General features: G+C 40.6%; 1 protein-coding gene across 2 annotated transcripts in view; it reads right to left on the minus strand.

Moving 5' to 3' along the window:
* The window catches only part of atp13a3 (ATPase 13A3), a 41,903-nt gene that overhangs the window by 13,105 nt on the left and 10,430 nt on the right, over positions 1–18,368 (minus strand). For both annotated transcript variants that reach the window (XM_010791389.1, XM_010791320.1), the window contains exons 2-17: positions 13,726–13,806; positions 8,837–8,924; positions 8,565–8,738; positions 7,329–7,544; positions 6,943–7,013; positions 6,578–6,661; positions 6,332–6,401; positions 5,618–5,752; positions 5,406–5,478; positions 4,546–4,677; positions 4,214–4,396; positions 3,661–3,818; positions 1,507–1,695; positions 1,259–1,320; positions 874–1,024; positions 534–653 (exon numbers count right to left, since the gene is read on the minus strand). In XM_010791389.1, the coding sequence (XP_010789691.1) occupies positions 534–653; positions 874–1,024; positions 1,259–1,320; positions 1,507–1,695; positions 3,661–3,818; positions 4,214–4,396; positions 4,546–4,677; positions 5,406–5,478; positions 5,618–5,752; positions 6,332–6,401; positions 6,578–6,661; positions 6,943–7,013; positions 7,329–7,544; positions 8,565–8,738; positions 8,837–8,887 (1,869 nt within the window). In that variant the 5' untranslated portion in view covers positions 8,888–8,924; positions 13,726–13,806. The remainder of the gene's footprint in view (positions 1–533; positions 654–873; positions 1,025–1,258; positions 1,321–1,506; positions 1,696–3,660; positions 3,819–4,213; positions 4,397–4,545; positions 4,678–5,405; positions 5,479–5,617; positions 5,753–6,331; positions 6,402–6,577; positions 6,662–6,942; positions 7,014–7,328; positions 7,545–8,564; positions 8,739–8,836; positions 8,925–13,725; positions 13,807–18,368) is intronic.

Here is an 18,368-nt window from a genome sequence, read left to right on the forward strand (position 1 = left end):
AGCTGTTGGACCCCAGAGCGTTGCGTATGCTGATCTACCCACCTTGGGACCCGTTACCGTTACCGTAGTCGTTTAGTGCCCCCCCAGAGCGGAGCAAGGCAACGAAACTTAAAATAAGAAGCAGCATTTTACGGCGCGCTATGCATGGGGCCGCCTTGGGGGGTTTCCCGACATGTCGTTTCAGTAAATTAAAGGGTGTTTCATGTAGTCGTTGCTGTGAACCTTCTTAATACCTTGGAAAATGCCGTTTAATACTTTTTAATAGCCTTAATTTTCGCTAAATTGATTTATCAACTTTTAATACTTTTTAAGACCCCGCGGACACCCTGATTAAGGCAACATAAAAATGCTGGTTTTATTTATAGCCAAAATACTGTGGAGTAAGACACTCTTTTATCACATATAAAAAAAAAAAAGACCACACTAAAGCTATCGTTTTTTTATAATATCATCAGCTTTATACCGTTTTAGACATTTCCCATATATTGAGGAACTGTGGTCATCTTTCTGAACAACTGGGTTAAATTCCGTACCATGTCCTGCTCTGGTGTTACGGCAGGCTCTGGGGGCAGCAGCTGTTTTGGGGGTTTAACCACAGTGGGCATGATACGGTTGTGGAGAGATGTTTCCTCCTCAGTGGCCTCCTCCAGGATCTGTGTAGACAAAAGTTTATAAAACAAAAAAAGATGAGAAAAATGTCTGTCTTATAGATATATTTTTTATTCCATCTTATTCTTTCTGTTGCACACTGTCAGCCTGACTCAAAAGGCTATTTGCCCTCATACACCCTTTGAAAGATGCTATTACTTATCTCCTTCCCACTGTGTTGCCCTGACCATCCTCATGCTTTAGGATGGATTCAGAACCACTCACCCAGCCTGTGGCCTCAAACATCTTAAGGTCCAGTGGGTCTCCGGACAGCTGGCCCTCTATCTTGGTGAGAGAGTGGCAGGTGGCCATACATGCCACAAACTGGGACTTGACCAGATTTTCCTTGTATGCATTTTCCTCTGACAGGTGGAAACTGGAGGCAGAAGAAACATGAGGTTAAAAAGAGACCTTCAAAAAAACTGTGGATTCTGAATCCTCCCACCAGGTGATCAGCAAATCCATACAAGTTCATCAATGGCTAACTAAGAGAATGACTTCTTTCTAAAACCTTTAAGATAATGATTTCTTTGGGGTTTGAATATTTTGGATGCAGCTGAAAGGCAACGAAACAGTGGCAGTTTCCTGTTAGATAACCAGATCAGCTTACCTGCCGTTCTCAACCCTCTGAACTCCCCATAGGTCTAATCCATCTTCTGTCAGAGTTCCAGTCTGTAAGCAGGAAGAACGTTTAATTGAACTGAGTTACATGGAATCAAATCCAATATAAGAAACTATAGTAGAGGTACAAATATCTCTATTTCTTCATATTTTGTTTATTTTCAGGTGGTGTACTTTTCTAGTTGATATGTAAAGTTAGAGCTGACTACTACCAGTTATACAACCAGAGGTACTCACCTTGTCAAAGCAGACCAGATTGAGTTGACCGCAGATGTTGATCCTTTGTGGGCTGATGCAAAAAATGCCCAGGTTTTTGAGGCGTCGCTGGGCGTACACAATGCCAGCTGTCATGGCGGCTGGCAGCGCCGGGGGCACAGTAATGGTGATGATGTCCAGAGACTCAATAATGATGGTTTTAGCTGGCACCTGGGGGAGGGCAGAAAGGACAGAGTAAGGGCACTTTGAAATGGTTGATATTCACATTGATCAGAAAACTCTCCAGCTATAAATCAACATGCTGATGCTTATTCTGCTGTAATCCAACAAGCGATAGGGAGACAGGAAAACTGATGTCTCAAACCATTCATGTTTTATAGAACTAAGCAGAGGTGTGAACTCGAGTCACATGACTTGGACTCGAGTCACCAATTTGATGACTTTGGACTTGACTTCACAAAATCACAAAACACTTGCGACTCGACTTGGACTTGAGCCCTCTGGCTTGAGGTGACTTGATACTTTAATTCAGGGGTCTCAAACATGCCAATCGCGAGCTGCCGGTAGAAGAGCAGACTCCCGTCTGGGAGAGCAGAATCTTCAGCTGGTCCTACTCTTGCTGCTGTAAATCCATGCAGGCAGGGGCGGGACTTTATTTTGCTGGGCCACCATGCGGCCAATCATATGCGAGGACACACTAGGATCATACCATTATGTGAAAGAAGGGTGGCGGGCAGACGCTCCAAAGACACCAAGTGTAGTGGTACAGGCCAGCAACACCGAGCCACGGGGAGACGGATTTAAATGCTAGCGCGTCGGAAAAGGTCAAAAAATTAGCAAAAACCAAAAAAAGAAGCAGCATCTGGCTGCATTTCAATGATATTGGAGAAAGCAAAGCTGAGTGCAGGATTTGTAAAATGAAAATAACCTTCAGAGCAGGGTTTTTTTTTGGTAACCAATCAGGATTTATTGACAGAGGTGGGAGAAGTTCAGATCTTGTACTTGAGTAAAAGTACCAGAGTGTAGGAATACTCGGTTACAATAAAAAGTCCTGCATTCAAAATGTTACAAGTAAAAGCATTAGCATCAAAATATAGTGAAAGTACCACCTGCAGAGGGATCTAGATTCAGGTGTTCTTTTCCCCATAGAGACGCCTCGCTGCACATTAGCCCTTACATAAAGATAGATGGTGGGTCTCTTATAACATGTTGTACACAGTGGAAATAAACATTCTGGTCACTTCAACATCAGGGATCTTCTCCTTCTGAATCAAACCGTCACGGTAGNACCACTAAACAACTCACAGTCTGAAAATTACCATTAATAAAAACCCTGAACGTTTACTTTTCGTTTTAAACATCGTTTTAAGGTGTAAACGTGTCATTTAGAAATGCGCGTTCCCGTGACAAGGGGTGCATTTCATGATGGGGGTGCATCATTTGACACAACACCTGCACCGTCATGTAAGTTGCGCTGACAGACGACAGAGGTCCAAAGTATACCCCCTCCCCCCCATTGACAGTTCATAGTGTCTCTCCCCCTGTCCACCCGCCCCGACCACCCAGTAAAAAAATCCCCACTACACCACTGCTTATAACATGTTGTACACAGTGGAAATAAACATTAGTCACCTTAACATCAGGGATCTTATACATTAAACTCCTTCTGAATCAAACCGTCACGGTAGCCTTACTGATCCTTCTTAAATTCGAAAAAAAGACGTTACCAGCAGAGAGAAAATGTATTATTAAATTATTAATGTGACTAATAAAGAGCAGTTTGATTATTAAGTATTATTCTGTTGATCGATGTCATTACGTTTGGTGAAAAGCACATAAGGACTTGTTTAAGACTCGTTTTGTCAAAGTTTAGGACTTGGACTTGACTTGAATTTGCCCATCCTGACTTGAGACTTGACTTGAGACTTACTTGTGACTTGTAAAACAATGACTTGGTCCCACCTCTGGAACTCAGTGATTCAGACATTTATAAAATACAGTTTCATGTTGAGCACAATGTTGCACAGAGGGGATGAAGGGCTTGACACAGGACATCATTCTTAATTTCACAGAGCCAGTGAATCTTCTATAGGAAAGTATGTGATTTTCTTGCAGTTGCCCTTACATTTTCACCCACTCTTTTACTTCTGTAAAAAAACAGGTAACAATGATTACCTTGTTCAAGATGCTGAGGACGATGGAGTAGACAAAGCCAATTCCAGCTATAGCCACCAGACACAAGAGGAAGAGGTAGGCATCTCGGTACAGCTTGAAGTCGGTGGGTTTTGGGTAAAGGATGGAGCGCACCAGCTGGCCTTTGGCTGTGCTGAAACCTGGGTAAAGACGTTTTTATGAGAATTTTTCAAATATTCGATCTTACACTCCTTTCAGAAAGGGTCTCTAAACTGTGACGAACAAGGATTAAACTGCAGAGCACCTAATAAGGGGGCTCCCTGAATAAGAGGGATATTCCTAACCTCAGAGAGGCTGTGTTGATCTTTAAACAAATGGCAGTAGAACCTGTGATTTCTTTATTTAGACAACGAATGAAACCCTTGTATTTCAGTCAAGAATCTAAGTACAGCTTACTCTATGGAAGTAGCATCTCCAGCAAGAGAATAAAGACCACACACATGGGCTGAGCAGGTATTTAGAAAAAATAAAACCACTTTTGAATTTCACACTGTTTTAGATCCAACGTTTCTACCACACACACACACACACACACCTGTGCAGACCACCACAGCCTTGACCAGGTCGCCTGTGTAGAAGCGGGTCTGGATGACGTGGGTGCCACAGAAGAGTGTGTGTCTCTTATGCTCCTCTGTGTTGAAGACACTGTCATTATCCTCCCCCCTGTCCCCAGGCAATGGGTCTGGCAGGTTGGTCTTTGTCACAGGAACACTCTCACCTAATTAGAGGTTAGACTGATATTAGCACTGGCAGCTGGAAAATTAACAAGAAGAGCTGTTGGCTGTTTAGAGTCTCCTATGGTCGGTTGTTAAGCCAACAGCCGCGCTCTCTCCTGAGTTTCTTAAATGTTCAGATGTCGCCTCTAACCTGTGAGCATGCTTTCATTGACGATGCAGGTGCCGCTGACCAGCACGGCGTCACATGGCATGATGGTCCCATTGATGGGGATGACCATCACATCACCGGGCACCAGATCAGTAGACAAAATCTCTTCAATTTCTGTCGGGAAGGGGGGAGGGGGGTACAGGGGAGGAGTGGAAAAAACAAATAGGAGACAGTTAAATGAGGAGTGTGGAGAAAGGTGAAAATGTAATTCAACAACAGCAGATGGAGGATGTGGGGGGTAGAAAGGAGACATTTTGTGTGTCGGAGCCCCAGAGCCTTGTTCAGCATTTCTCTCATTACTCATGCCTAGGAAGGCAGCAGGAAAAAGCTGAGGCATCCCAATCGGGGGCCAGTGCAGTAAATGGATGCATACATAAAAGTATATGAGTGTTCAGACTCCCACGGCAATGTTTTCCAACTGATTCTGAGCATGAGTCTAATGTTGTCCTTTGGCCAAATCTTGGCATTTTAATTGGCTACAGCTGATAGGACACTGGATGAGAATGTCAAAGCTTGTGCATCTCTTCAGCAGATACTATAACCCACACAGACCTATAATATGATGTGCAGAACTATTAAAGAGTGCTTCAAAATGAATGCATTTCCCGCTATCTACAATACAACCTATCTCTCTTTAGACCTGCGTTGTCCCATACTAGCAGCAATCTGAAACACAGCCAATGGGACTGTGTAATTGAGTCTGGGCTAGCACACAAGCAAAACAAATACTGCGAGGTTACGTTTGGAGGGAATAGAAAATAAATGTGATGTACTACTATTTAAATGACCATCTGCAACAAAAAAACAACAGAAGAAAAGAAGGGAAACAGAAAGGTACAAACCATTGTTGGGTCGGCATACAGACACACGGACAACACTGTGAGTTGCCACCATGTCGTGGAGCATGATGTATTGCTGGAATAAAAGAACAAAGAAGACAGACTTTAGACATCTTTTGGATTCGCATATTTACCCGAGTATACTATGTAGCCAGATGTGAGGCCAGATAAATGTCTCTGAATTTATTGAAAGTCTCAAGATTTGTGGAGCTCACCTTTTTAATGGTGTACAGAGAGGTAGCTATGGATATGATCGACATGAAAAGGATGGCCACAGCATAATAGTAATACTCATCGGCACTCCACAGGATCACACTAAAGAGCTGGAAGATGTAGAAAGGGTTTAGGACCTGCAGGAGGGAGACAGAGAGATAAGTGAGGTTATTCAAAGACAGAGATGTCTACTTGAGGATTTAATCAAGATGTTTCCTTGACAACGAGAGGGAAAAAGAAGATTAAAACAAGTTCCCATATGTCAGCATAAGTTCTCATTTACAAGATGTGCATATATTTATTTATGTAGCTTTAGATATGTTACACACTGTACACAAGTTTAATGTGTAAGGGGATGAGATGTCCCCCTTTTGTTCATTGTGTTGCCTGCACGGGGCGGTAGTGTAGTATTTATCAACGCATCTATTACATACTGAAACTAAACTCGTCTTATAGAAATACAGCAAGTAGTTATCCAAAACAGTTTCCTTAAAAAGAATGCACAAAACTAGAAAGGTCTCTTTATCTACTAGCTGGGAAAATATTGGTTAGTGTGGTATTTAATTGTTTGAAGGAACTGAAATGCAGAGATAAATTCACAACATTGTAACTTTAATATCTGGGCACACAAAAGTCGACAAGGAGTCTTTAATTCAAGACAATTCAAACTTCGAGTCAAAGACGTGCTGCCTGTGTGAAGGCAAACCGGGCCTTACCTCTTTGATAAGCAGCTTGAAAACAGAAGGCACTTTCACTGCAATTTCATTCACTCCGAAGAACAGTCTCCTGACAAGAGGTGAAAGAGACATTAATGAGCTAAGTGTTGTAAACACCACCTTCTTATCAAAACATAACCACATACTCAAACACACATGCAAGCATAAACATAGTAATATGTGAGCTCTATAATGTCTGACTACAGTTAGTTAGTGCCACCTATCCTTCAGACAGGTGAGCTTTACCTGTACTCCTGCTGGTTCCTGGTCAGGCCTGCAATGTGCTCCGAGTGGAGGGTGGAGCAGCTGACCTGCAAATCCTCCAGGCCGCTGTAGGGGTCAACGCAGGGGGGCAAAAGTCAAGACTTTGAATTACACATAATGGTGCAAGCAATGCAAGTCTAATAATTACTGCAGTTGTAAAAGGTTAAGGATTTCAGATGTTAATGTATTGGTCTTTACAAGTTAAAACATAATTACAGATGGAGTTATAATTAATCTGCTTTCAATTTAGCTTACTCTAAGGGAGGAGTTTTCAGAAGCAGTGGAGCCTACAAACTGGAATAAAAAAATGACCATAGCATTTCTGTAAATATCCAAAGAATGCTTACGTTAAAACACCAAAGTTCTGCACCTCGTCGCTCCAATAATACGTTGTGCTATGGAAGGTAAAGTAGCGGATCTAGCAAAGGGAAATACAAGAGGGAAAAGCAGGGAGAAGGGATACATGTTACTTTTACTGTATTGCTGTCCACATGCTAAAAGGCAATAAGTAAATGTGCATGAAAGAGAAGGGTAAGGCAGAATTCAGTTTTATGTAACATATTTTTGACAATTTGCAGCATCACTATGAATATAGAATGTGATTAAACATTATTAAAGCGTTGTAATAATTTGATCAACTGTGGAAAAACAAACACTGATAGGTGCTTGGCAGCCAGTTTATGGTTTCCATCATCGGTGTGTACATACTGTATACTGTGGAGTTTGAGCCTACCTGTGTGGGCTGGTAGTCGCCATATCTTCTGATGAGCTCCTGGTCGGGGTTGCCATCGGAGGGGTGGGGGGTGTGTCCATTGGCCAGAGGGGGGGAGGAGAAGGGGCAGGAGGGAGAGGAAGGGGAGGTGGTCTGGGTCTCCAGACAGTGGAAGGGGTTCCTTCCCGGGGCCAGCATCACTCGTACCCTGGCCAGGAACCAGCGCCGGAACTCATCCTGGTCAAACAAATACAGATAAGGTTGTTGTAATGGACTTTTTATTACAAATTGACCTACATGTTCTGCTGAACTTACAGTAGGTCATTTCCATAAAGGCAGCATCACTAAAGAACATAAGGTAGCCAGACATAGCATCAATCCTTATTTATACATCTTCAAATACTGATCTGCATTTGGTGAAGACACTATGTATGTCTCCTAAGTCAACATTTATTGTCAAATGGGTTAATACAATGGGGATTTAGCCAATGGCCCAATGATCAAAGTATTGCGATATTAATATATTTTATTGAAAAAGAGTTTGTCAGTGGCAACATTCTTCAATAGATCAGAATAGGTTGGGTACATATAATATATTAACAGGGAATAAAAATGCAGACACATTCAAAGAGACCAACACAGCGAGATAGGAAAGACACAAATGACACACATGGGTGTTATGAACACATGGGCTGACACATGGCAAATTATCTGTGTATGTCTGCTGGTGTGACTCAGTAGGATCAGCCAGGCTCTATTTACTCTGCTCAGACAACATATACTATAATTAATGTATACATTCACAGCTTTAAAAGCTGGAGGTTTAAATATTCTGCATAGACTCATGATACTGTTCTATTATTAAAATAACTGAAATAGATGTATAATAATAATAAATGAATAATAATACATTTTATTTGTAGGCCCCTTTCATGACACCCAATGACACAGTACAATTTGTTAAAAAAAAAAGAAACCGCTAATAGGCAACAGAACATGATAAAAACAGAGACAGTCAAGTGGACACAAATGAAACATATAATGGGGAGCACTACAGTGAGTAAGCAGATTTGAACAGGTGGGTTTTTAATTGGGATTTGAATATGGAGATTGAAATGAAAGTGCAATTTGAAAAGGGACCACTTGTTTTCTATACAGCGTAGGCTCTTTTATACCAATACTCACAATTACAAGGACTGAAACAAAATCAAATTTCCAAGTATTTCATTAACTATTGCAGCTGTGTATTCTACCAACCGTGGAGCGCAGCAATACCACTTCAGCATCGCGGGCTGTGGTGCGGGTGCAGGTGGATTTGACGCACCACTCTGGCATCCAGTAGAGCAGCAAGAGGAGGAAGCCCCCTGTGAACAGCACCCCGAGGCCCACAAGGGCCAGCCGCCAACGACAAAGACGGTACCCCTGCAGCTCCTAAAGGGTGGAGGGAGAAAAGGGGGAGGAGTCTTATAAGCAAGAAAAACACTAATTCCAAAATGTTCACGAATGTAAAATGATATGGAGAGCCGTACCAGCTCCTCCTCTTCCCCTTTGTTGAGGACCTTCAGGTCTTCTTTCTCCATGCTGCACAACAGTTTTTCCAAGCCCCTCCTTTAGTCACTGCAAATAAAACAGACAAATTGTGAGAGTGGACAGTGTGGGAAAACAATATAGCTCCACAACCGCAAATCAAAATAGTGGCTCCACACCACAGGGTCAGACATCTTAGGCTGGGTCACAAGAGGCTTTCTAATGATAAGTGAGTTTTGTGTGGAAATGCTGGGTATTTCTCATTAACAAATGTATCACATTTTTGTGATATCGAGAAGCAGAGAAAAAAACTCCAGATAATCATTTTCTTGTTTTTATGTTATGCAATTAACTCTACATTTCTGTGGTTGCAAAATCATGCATACACTACAAATAACTTCATAGTTGAGGTTTAGGAGCTGAAAGGATTGAGGACCATCACTGTTTCCAAGCCAATTAACATCAATTCTGGAATGAAAATCTAGTATTAAATCCATAATTACAATAATTAATGTTCATGTGTCGTACAATAATCCAATAACGTTATCATCTTGACAAGCTTAGGCCCTAATACAAATATGTATCAATACAGTGTACTTGTTTTCACCCAACTGTTGGATTGACATGCTGGTCATCAGTGGGTTCTGGTAACACCTGGGCCCGGTGTTCACAGTCTATAATATTCAGGAGGTGTTAAGTGGTAATGTGTCAGTTCCCTTCTATTTGATGTATTTTTAAAACATTCACTCTCCTTTCCCCATGCACACCCTACGCTATCTTTTGAATGGTTGTTGGAAGCACTTGTCCATATTAAGTAATCTACTATAGATACAGAGTTATGTTTAGTCAAATACCTACAGTAGATGGAATGCAGAAAAGAGTCTTGTGATAAGAGAGAATCTCCTGTAAATAGAAGAGTCAATTGTCCACACGCTGTAAATGTCTGTCCACAAGAGAGCCAAGTACATTGGCTAAAGGTCTGAAATACATCTTGTCCTACTGCAAAAGCCTTTGAGCAGTGAAAATAAGTCCGTAGGCATATCAGAAACCAGTGAATGCATCCAACCAATCTTTCTAAAAGCCTTAGGCATGAAGAAACTTTTCCAGTCTTTGCTTTTGCCTATATCTATGTGAATAACAAGCGTACATTTTCTACCATAGACGGATGTTGTTTAAAAAGCACATAAAAAAAAAAAAATCAAAATGTTTTTCCGAACTCCACATATTTAACCCAAGTTGAACCCTTTAACTGGGAAAGAGGTATAACTGTCTGAGGACACACATTGCAGGAAAGCTGGCAGAGGTCAATAGTTCATTTGAGCACATGGGAACTGCTCCAACTACAAGAATGCACAGCACTTCACAGACAGCTGCTAATTGTCAAAAACCTAAGTTCACTCCCAAAGATTGTTAACACACCCACACACAGAACAACTGAGTCATCAACCTATTAACTCCTCCCACTTGTTTCCAAGGAACAGGCAGATACCAAGGAGGGCACATTGTGACCTTAACAATTTATATTTTATGCTGCTTTTATATAGACTCAGAAGAGCATCTACGACAAAAATATGTTCAATCTCTCACCAGTTGTGTTACAGACAAACTGTCTCTTTGGCTAATAGCAGAACCAACTCTGCAGGCTGCTTTTTTCCATTGTGCTCTAGCATAGTATTATACAGGGAGATCCAGTGAAGCTGAATGTGTGTGGAGGCAAACTGTAAGAGCTTAATTAGACTACTGGCTTTGTGGTCAGGAGCTGCTAATCAATTAGGTCCACTGTGGATTACACTTGGGCTTCTGGGTGACATCTCATCCAGGGCTTAAAACTGCCAGCATCTCCTGGATCTGAATTTGAGCCGGTTGTAACTCATATAAACTGTTGGGTAAATTTGAGTTTTTTTATTTTTATAAGTACAGTACAGATAGTTTGGTTTTGGTGTTATTTATAGTGGCCTCTCCTGTCTGTCTGTCTGTCTCTCTTCTCTGTCTGTGTTTGTTGACCTAGGGCACATGTGTCAAACTCAAGGCCCGGGTGCCAAATCCGGCCCGTGGTGGATTTAATTTCGGCCCGCAGGATAATTTTTTATTACTATTAGCTCTGGCCCGCCGGTATATTGCACGCACACCCTGAGGGTTTCCTCCGCTCAGAACCTGAGCCCAAACCTTGATGAACTTGCACCCGAAATGAGATGCCAAGTATCTGGCTTGAACTAGCATCACAGAGCAGCACACTGAGTTTCAATGGATGTTTCACTTTTTTTCTTAAGACAACAGGGCATGTTTGGTTTTTTATTTGAGGGAAATAGTTTTTTTTTAAGCTGTTTTTGGCCTGTGGAGAAATGTAATCATAAGAAATGACTCCGGAAAAGCTGCAGATAGAGCCATAAGAAATTAATGCGACTGATTATTTAATGTTTAATGTTGTTTTTACATGCAATCATTTAAGCTTTGTTAGTTCCAGGTTTAATATGTGCAATAAGTTCATTTCAATAAGTTCTGCAATAAACATTGAACCAGTCCGGCCCTCTACTAGTACCCATTTTTTTATTTTGGCCCACTGTGTATTTGAGTTTGACCCCCCTGACCTAGGGCAAGGCTCAACTACACCACACATGCGTGCACTACCTTTCAGGTGGTACTGTTCTTCATTCTTTTCAAACTTAATTTATTACCAGGAATACTATTTACTGTATTCAAATGTGTTATGGTCGAGTTGATAGCGTGATTGTGTGATCTTGTAAATATTGCTGTAGCTTTTTGGATGAATTCTGATCCAATAGTCCAAATAAATGTACTAGTGATTTGAATAGAGTTCAAGTTTTCAGCAACAAACATCATACAAACATACATGCTATGAATAGAAACCAAAAGGTCTCATTCCTTTTACATATTCTCTTTGACTATTGACTGGTTACTTCCAAATAGGCAGTGTTACAATATGCCGGAATTGACCATAACAGTAGTAGTTTAAAAACAAAATACTGTTATCATGTTAATCCTTCATGTATTATAAAAGTGTGTTAAAAATAAAAGCCTCTTTAATCAATTCCTTTTTCTTTCCGTTTTGTCTCTCTCACCGAACGCCTCACACACATACAGAACATTTGTTTAAATGTGCCAAACGCGAAAAATTGCACATCAAACAAAGTAAAATATAACGGTAACTAATATGTATTTTTTATGAATTTAAGTTCTTTAAGTATTCTGTAAATATTGTAAAAATATTGGTATTGTGAGAAATGTTGGCCATGATAATTGTGTAGTATATTGAGACAGCCCTACATCCAAATTATTATATTATAATATATTCTACAAGTCTGTCTGCTTTAGTGCTCTGGCTTTACAGTACAACTGAACAAGAAATGCTGGCAGTAAGTACCATTTTCCCCAATACATGTTTAAGAAAGTATAGCTACATTCTCCATTGAAAAACAATGGCCATTCTCTGTGCTCTGTGTTCTTTGGTGTAAAGGCTAGTACACCAAATAAATAAAAAAGAATGATACAAAAACCATAGGGCCACCCTGCTACAGCCCCCAATGATCCTGTATCACTGCCCCCCACACTCTGATTTTATCTACCAGCTGCACCCGGGTGGACTTTTTCCCTGGCATACAGCGGGATATTTTGCTTAGGACCAAGCCCTTCCTAGTATTTTACAATAGCAGCCCCCTGGCCGGCGCTATGCAGAGGGTGCAGTGCAACGAGAACAATCCCTCCCCAAAACCTGCTATGACTGGAAATGCCGACACCAGTGCATCGTGCACACACTCTTTTACAAGATGGTTGTCCTGCCATGGTGAGTAACAGATAGCACTCAAAAAGGGTTTAAAAAGTACCAAGCTTGTGGTTACTGTCACCAAAAAGTGTTACATAGTCTGTCAAGTTGGAATCATTACATAGAAGACAGAGGGTAGTAACCTTAGAAATCATTCAGTGTCCAATAATGACAGGCTCCGAACAGACAGGAGGCCAGAGTTTAAACTTAATGGTAAAGGAGCCGGACTTGTTAACCCTGTTTATGGCTTAGGTAGTAATATGTTACACTTTAACTCACGTTGGAGATAAAATTATACTTTCATTTAGGGGAATTTGTGCAAAAGTGTCAGGATAGGGTACTGTCGCACAACACGGCTATACAAAATTGCAATTATAATGTACATCAGATAAAGAAAAAATAAATAAATACAATTGTTAAAACAAATAAGACACATCTTTCCCTAGCCCTTACCAATCGTATATCCAAAAAGCCTTGAATGACCCCTCACATGCAATAGAACTGTCTCTTAATGGGCAAACCTAAGGGATGTAGCACAATGATTATATTTATACTGTTGCAATAAGCACATTTCCTCCAGTGAAATGATATCCTCTAATTATAGTGCAGTATTAAATTGTATTTATTATTCCGAAACCCGTGTGTGTCAACAGTGGATGTTTGTTTGCTGAAAGGGTTTTATGTTTTGAGGAGGTTTTCGGATTTTTAATCTGTCTTTAAAATGTACTCATGGGGAGTAAAACATGTTGTTTGCTATTAGATGGTGCCAAAGTCACTTCTCAAAGTTTTATAGCATTTTTGCAGTGCTATCAGCTCCAGGAGAGTCTCAGCCTTTATGTCTGGTGTCTGTTTGAAGGTTCTGTGATGATGTGTCTACAAATAATAGCAGATCACTACAACAGCTATGAATAACAATACTAGCCCGGTAAGAGCCCAAAACAAGATTTTAAGGAATATTTGGATCAAGTTAATGGATGTACGACTGAGTCGCATCAAAGATGTTGCACGTGTTCCTTTCAACAATGTGTCTAATTTAGACACTAAGGATCGTTTACTCTTCAAGGCTGTAACTCCAAGCGTAATAAAAACAGGTTTGCAGTTGGTCCCTACCTAGAAAGCCAGGGACACGATGCCCCAGGCGGTTCTCCTTCCCGCAGTTAGCTTGCTCTCTCAACACAGCAACCTGGAACCCTGTGGGGGAAAAAAACACAATTATACATTACAAACACAGCTTTCCAAAACTTCAGGTCTTTATTCTAAATTAACTGTGATACGCTGGGAAGAAAGGCATTCCCAAAACAGCAACATATCATCCAGAGGGGAAAAACAATGATGGTTAATGTGTATTGAGCATCTGCAGAACAATTACCAGCTAATCCAATGCACCTTCCAAGGTGCTCTCTGGTTTACTGTTTTGAAGAGCATTTCATGTATGCAATTGACAAACAACTGAACATCATTTGGTTGTACCTACAGGTAGCAGCAAGATTTTGTATTTGAAAAAAATTGAAGAAAAAAAGGTTCTTGTCATTCAGAATATTATTATAGCAAACAACTATTCGCTATGTTTAGAATGGAGAAAGTGATCCTCTGCAGAGAATGAAGTCAAACTCACAGTTTGTGAAACAATCTGAGCTTCTCTGTGTCTTGGTTTGATAGACAAGCTTGGCTGTACATGCATCATGTAAGGGCATGCGAGTCCCTGTGTGTTTCCCATTGGTTAGCTAATTGCTGCTCTTCTTCGCGGGCTCCGACAGCAGATAAAGCTGATAATGTGTCCCGACCTATGTGGCTTTGTTGCAGAAATGTAACTGCCACTATCCGGTTCTCCCTACGCTAGTGGCTTTTTCAGGACTTTTGCCGACCTTTGCACTGTTAGCTCAGTTAGCACTGAAAATTGCTATATACTGGATTAGCCTTTGCTAAACTGAATCATAGATATGCTTTGCATTTTATATTGAGCCCTTAAAATAGAAATGGGAAAACAGTCTGGAATTAAATCTGAAAACTATCAGCATCATTAAATAACCTACAGGGAAGTTCAGGTACCAACACCAAGTCTATGTATACAAATGCAATTTTTAGACATAATATTATCCTACTCGCATAAAAAGGGTCAAATTTAGATTTATATCTCCCTGTACAGTATCCAACGTCTCCTGAAGACTTGTGTTGATGATAATCCTGTTCCGCTCAGGACCAGTTTGTTTTATGTTTTATTGCCAGTAATTACTTGCGCTTAATAATTAGCAATGCCTTAAACAAATAATCACGGCATCATACCGAAATAGCTGCAGTATATGGAAGAAGTGTCAGGTGATTCCTCCTGACTCAAATACACTCACAAGGCTTGTTGTTTCTGTCCTTTTCCAATGCCAATGTCATAATATGATACATAAGGATGACAGGAGAAACCACTGTATTTACTGGAATATAGAGGACCCTCACAGGGCCTCTAAGAGTCAGCATGACTTCACAGATATTTATAGAGTTCTCCAGCCCTTCCTAAAGCCACATTGTTGTCTCTCATTTGATTAGTCTGCTATTGTATTAATAAGCAAAGCTGGCTTTGGAGAGAAGAAACATGACGCAGCTGTTGTTCTTTTTCAAACTACAAGATTAAACATGACGATCATCAGAGTTCCTGAAAAGGAATTGTAAGTTGTCAGATATAATATCCACCGAGTACATGTTTATCAAACAACAACGGAGAGTTAGAAACATGAACAGCTATGAGTTTAAGAGCAGATGTGATTCTATTATTAAGCACAGCTTTTATACAGGCCAATCACACATGTATTATGATATGACTACCTGTTGACACAATTAATGATTAATTGAGTTGACTGTACTATGAACTGCCTTACTCCAAATCATCAACTGCTTTCAACCAACCGTCATAAATTCATTTGAATTTGCAAATAGACCGTTGCCAGTGATTCAACAGCAGTGAGATTAGGGAAACAATTAACATTTGTCTTTGTTCTTTATTTTTTCTAAATAATTACATTCTGAATGATTACAGTAGCACCAAACCTCCAGGTGAAGGACGGCTGATATAAAAGAGTCACATTATGATATTACTGATAGTTTAACTTAGTCAAAAGAGTCATGTATTAAGGCTCAACAGTAGCATAAGCAGACAGTCATGCTTCAAGTCCAATGCATGTATGAGGGATGTTAAACAAAGTGTCTCAATCTTGTTTTGCTAAAAATATTATCTGTACACATTTCACATGTGAGCCTGAGCCTCTTGTAGCACTAGACACTTAACATGTATGAGGTAAAAGTATACAAATAAATATCTTCAGTACAGCTGAGAGTAGACATATTATCCTTTCCCTTTCTGTCCTCTTATTCAACACACCGACACAGAGGAAAAAGGGAACAATGAGCCATGACCTAATGACATAAGTCTATAATTCATGGAAGCATTTGAAGGAAAACGCGTTTTGTTTCCATCATGCTCTGAACTCAATGTGCTTTCTTTATCACTTCCCCTCCTACTCTCGGAGTATTATAGCCAAGCTTTGTTTCCCGTCAAAGGCCAATCAAGCTGTTTATCACTGTGACCACTGGCCTTACTAAGAATCTATGAGTATCTGCCCTTCCTCTGGGGTCGGGACAGCCAGGTATAACAGCCCACCATAACTGATAACATCATCAATTTAACAATTACATCTTAACAAATTGCATAAAAAGAAAAAGAGCATCAAAGGTATTCATAAAAGAGCTCATATAGCAAGGCAACAACAACTACAACTGAAATAATAGGCAGGGTGAAAAAACCTACAGGAGGACAGAATTACGGTAAATGGTTTCTTGCTTCTAAAACTTTAAATTCAGTTCAAGCTTAAAGAGGAATTAATCAACTGGGAAAACTCACCTATAGATTGAGGAAACATCCACACCTCTTACAAATAATCCAGAGCACTATCCTCAAAATGCATTGTAGTCAGGTATGTTTTGAGATGACATACACACACTCACAACCAAGTGAGAAGAATTGCTGATCCTACAGGCTATATGACCGATGCAGAGGACGTGGGAGTTAACAGGGATGAGATCAGGGAGCTGAAGAGGATGGGAAAACCGATCTAGGAGTCTGTATGTGAGCTCCACTCCAGTGAGAGAAATCGAGAGAAAGAGCTGGGAAAACAGCAATAATCCTACAGATCAAAAGTTTTAAGTCAGACCACATGCTCTTGGATTAAAGGGGCATTTGTTACAGTCTATGAAAAACAGCTGATACCAATTTGAGAAAGATTAAAACACCCTGGGTGAGAAATATTATTTCTACATGGAGGTAATAGGTGGAATTATTTTCCTTATTATCAAACGAAGTTGCTAATGTCAGGTCTTCAGCAAAAACTAGGTGAAAGTTCAGACTAAGTTTATAACAATCATACATACTTAAATAGACAATTATTTATAAATATAATTCCAACTATTTCTCACTGCCTTAATAAAACAACAATTTAATTGACCATCTACCCCACAGAAACAGTAAGACAGAGATCACCTTTGTGTTGCTATTGCCTGGCAAATGGCAGGGAACTGTGATATCATGATGTAACCAATCGGCAATTTCTTCAAAGATATTTTAAAAGCAAAGTTAGCTTATAAATTGTTGTTTTTTTAAAGAAGATGCAGTAGCTGGTCATCATCCGATTAAAGTTTTGTAACCATGAAATTAACCGCTCTGTGACTCAGGGCAAGAAGTGTGTTGCTGCGTCACTGTTGTAATGCTGGATGGATTAGTGGTGTCGATTGCATCCATGTTGTTGTCATCTCTTTTCTGATCTCATCATCATGAGAAGCAGTTTGGAGAGAGAACTATTGAGAGATGTGTCCTGAGCTTGTGTGCTGAGCTTTCTGTCACACATTCTTAAAGCAGCTTCTAATATGTTTGAGTTAGGACTAATGGCGCATTTCCTCTGCAGCGGGTTGCCCCGTTTAAGCGTCCTTAAAATCGTCTTCAAGCGGCCAGGCCAGTTTTTGATGGCCTTTCCATATAGCGTAGCACCGGCTAGTGGGTACTTTTTCCCTCTTTTTCCGGCCCCATAAAATCGTGGTTCTATCAGGCCAGGGCCAGGGCTGAACTAGTGACGTCAACACTCTCGACTGCTGATTGGTCAGAGAGAATCGTCACAAGATCGCGCGCGAGATCATCCCTAGCGTCGCATATATATCTAGAAGCATTTTTGTAAACGGAGGAGCTACAAAAATGGCAACGTCAAAGAAAAGCACACCGTGGTCGACCGAGGAGGTGACGACGTTCCTATATCTCATTGGCCAAAAAAAAGCAGATCGTCCCGCCTACACTGCGTTGCTACCCCAGGTCCTAAACTGTAATGGAAATGCGACACGGCCTCGGACGGCCAGCGAGGCAGCCCGAGGCCTGAGCGAGGATGCTTAGGGACGCTTAAAAGGGGCTATCCCCGCTGCAGTGGAAATGTGCCATTAGTGTCTTACCATGTCCAGGTCTTATGCTCAGAGCCTGGTAGTTTTGCCCAAAAAGAGCAAGAAAATGCTTTATACATTTGACATTCTGTACGCTTTTAGTGACATTTTCTTCTACATTGTTGTCAATGATTTTAAATGTAGGACATGGCTAAAACACAGAAGAATATTTTATTTTAGTTAAATATAACTGATATGCTTTATTATGAACTGTGAAATGTACACAGTGTTTAAGGCTTACTGAACATACTGCGGGACTAGCGGATAATATCAGCTCCAGGATTAAACCA

Source organism: Notothenia coriiceps, unplaced genomic scaffold, assembly GCF_000735185.1.
Source record: "Notothenia coriiceps isolate Sejong01 unplaced genomic scaffold, NC01 NC01_scaffold00000287, whole genome shotgun sequence".
NCBI classification, from domain to species: domain Eukaryota; kingdom Metazoa; phylum Chordata; class Actinopteri; order Perciformes; family Nototheniidae; genus Notothenia; species Notothenia coriiceps.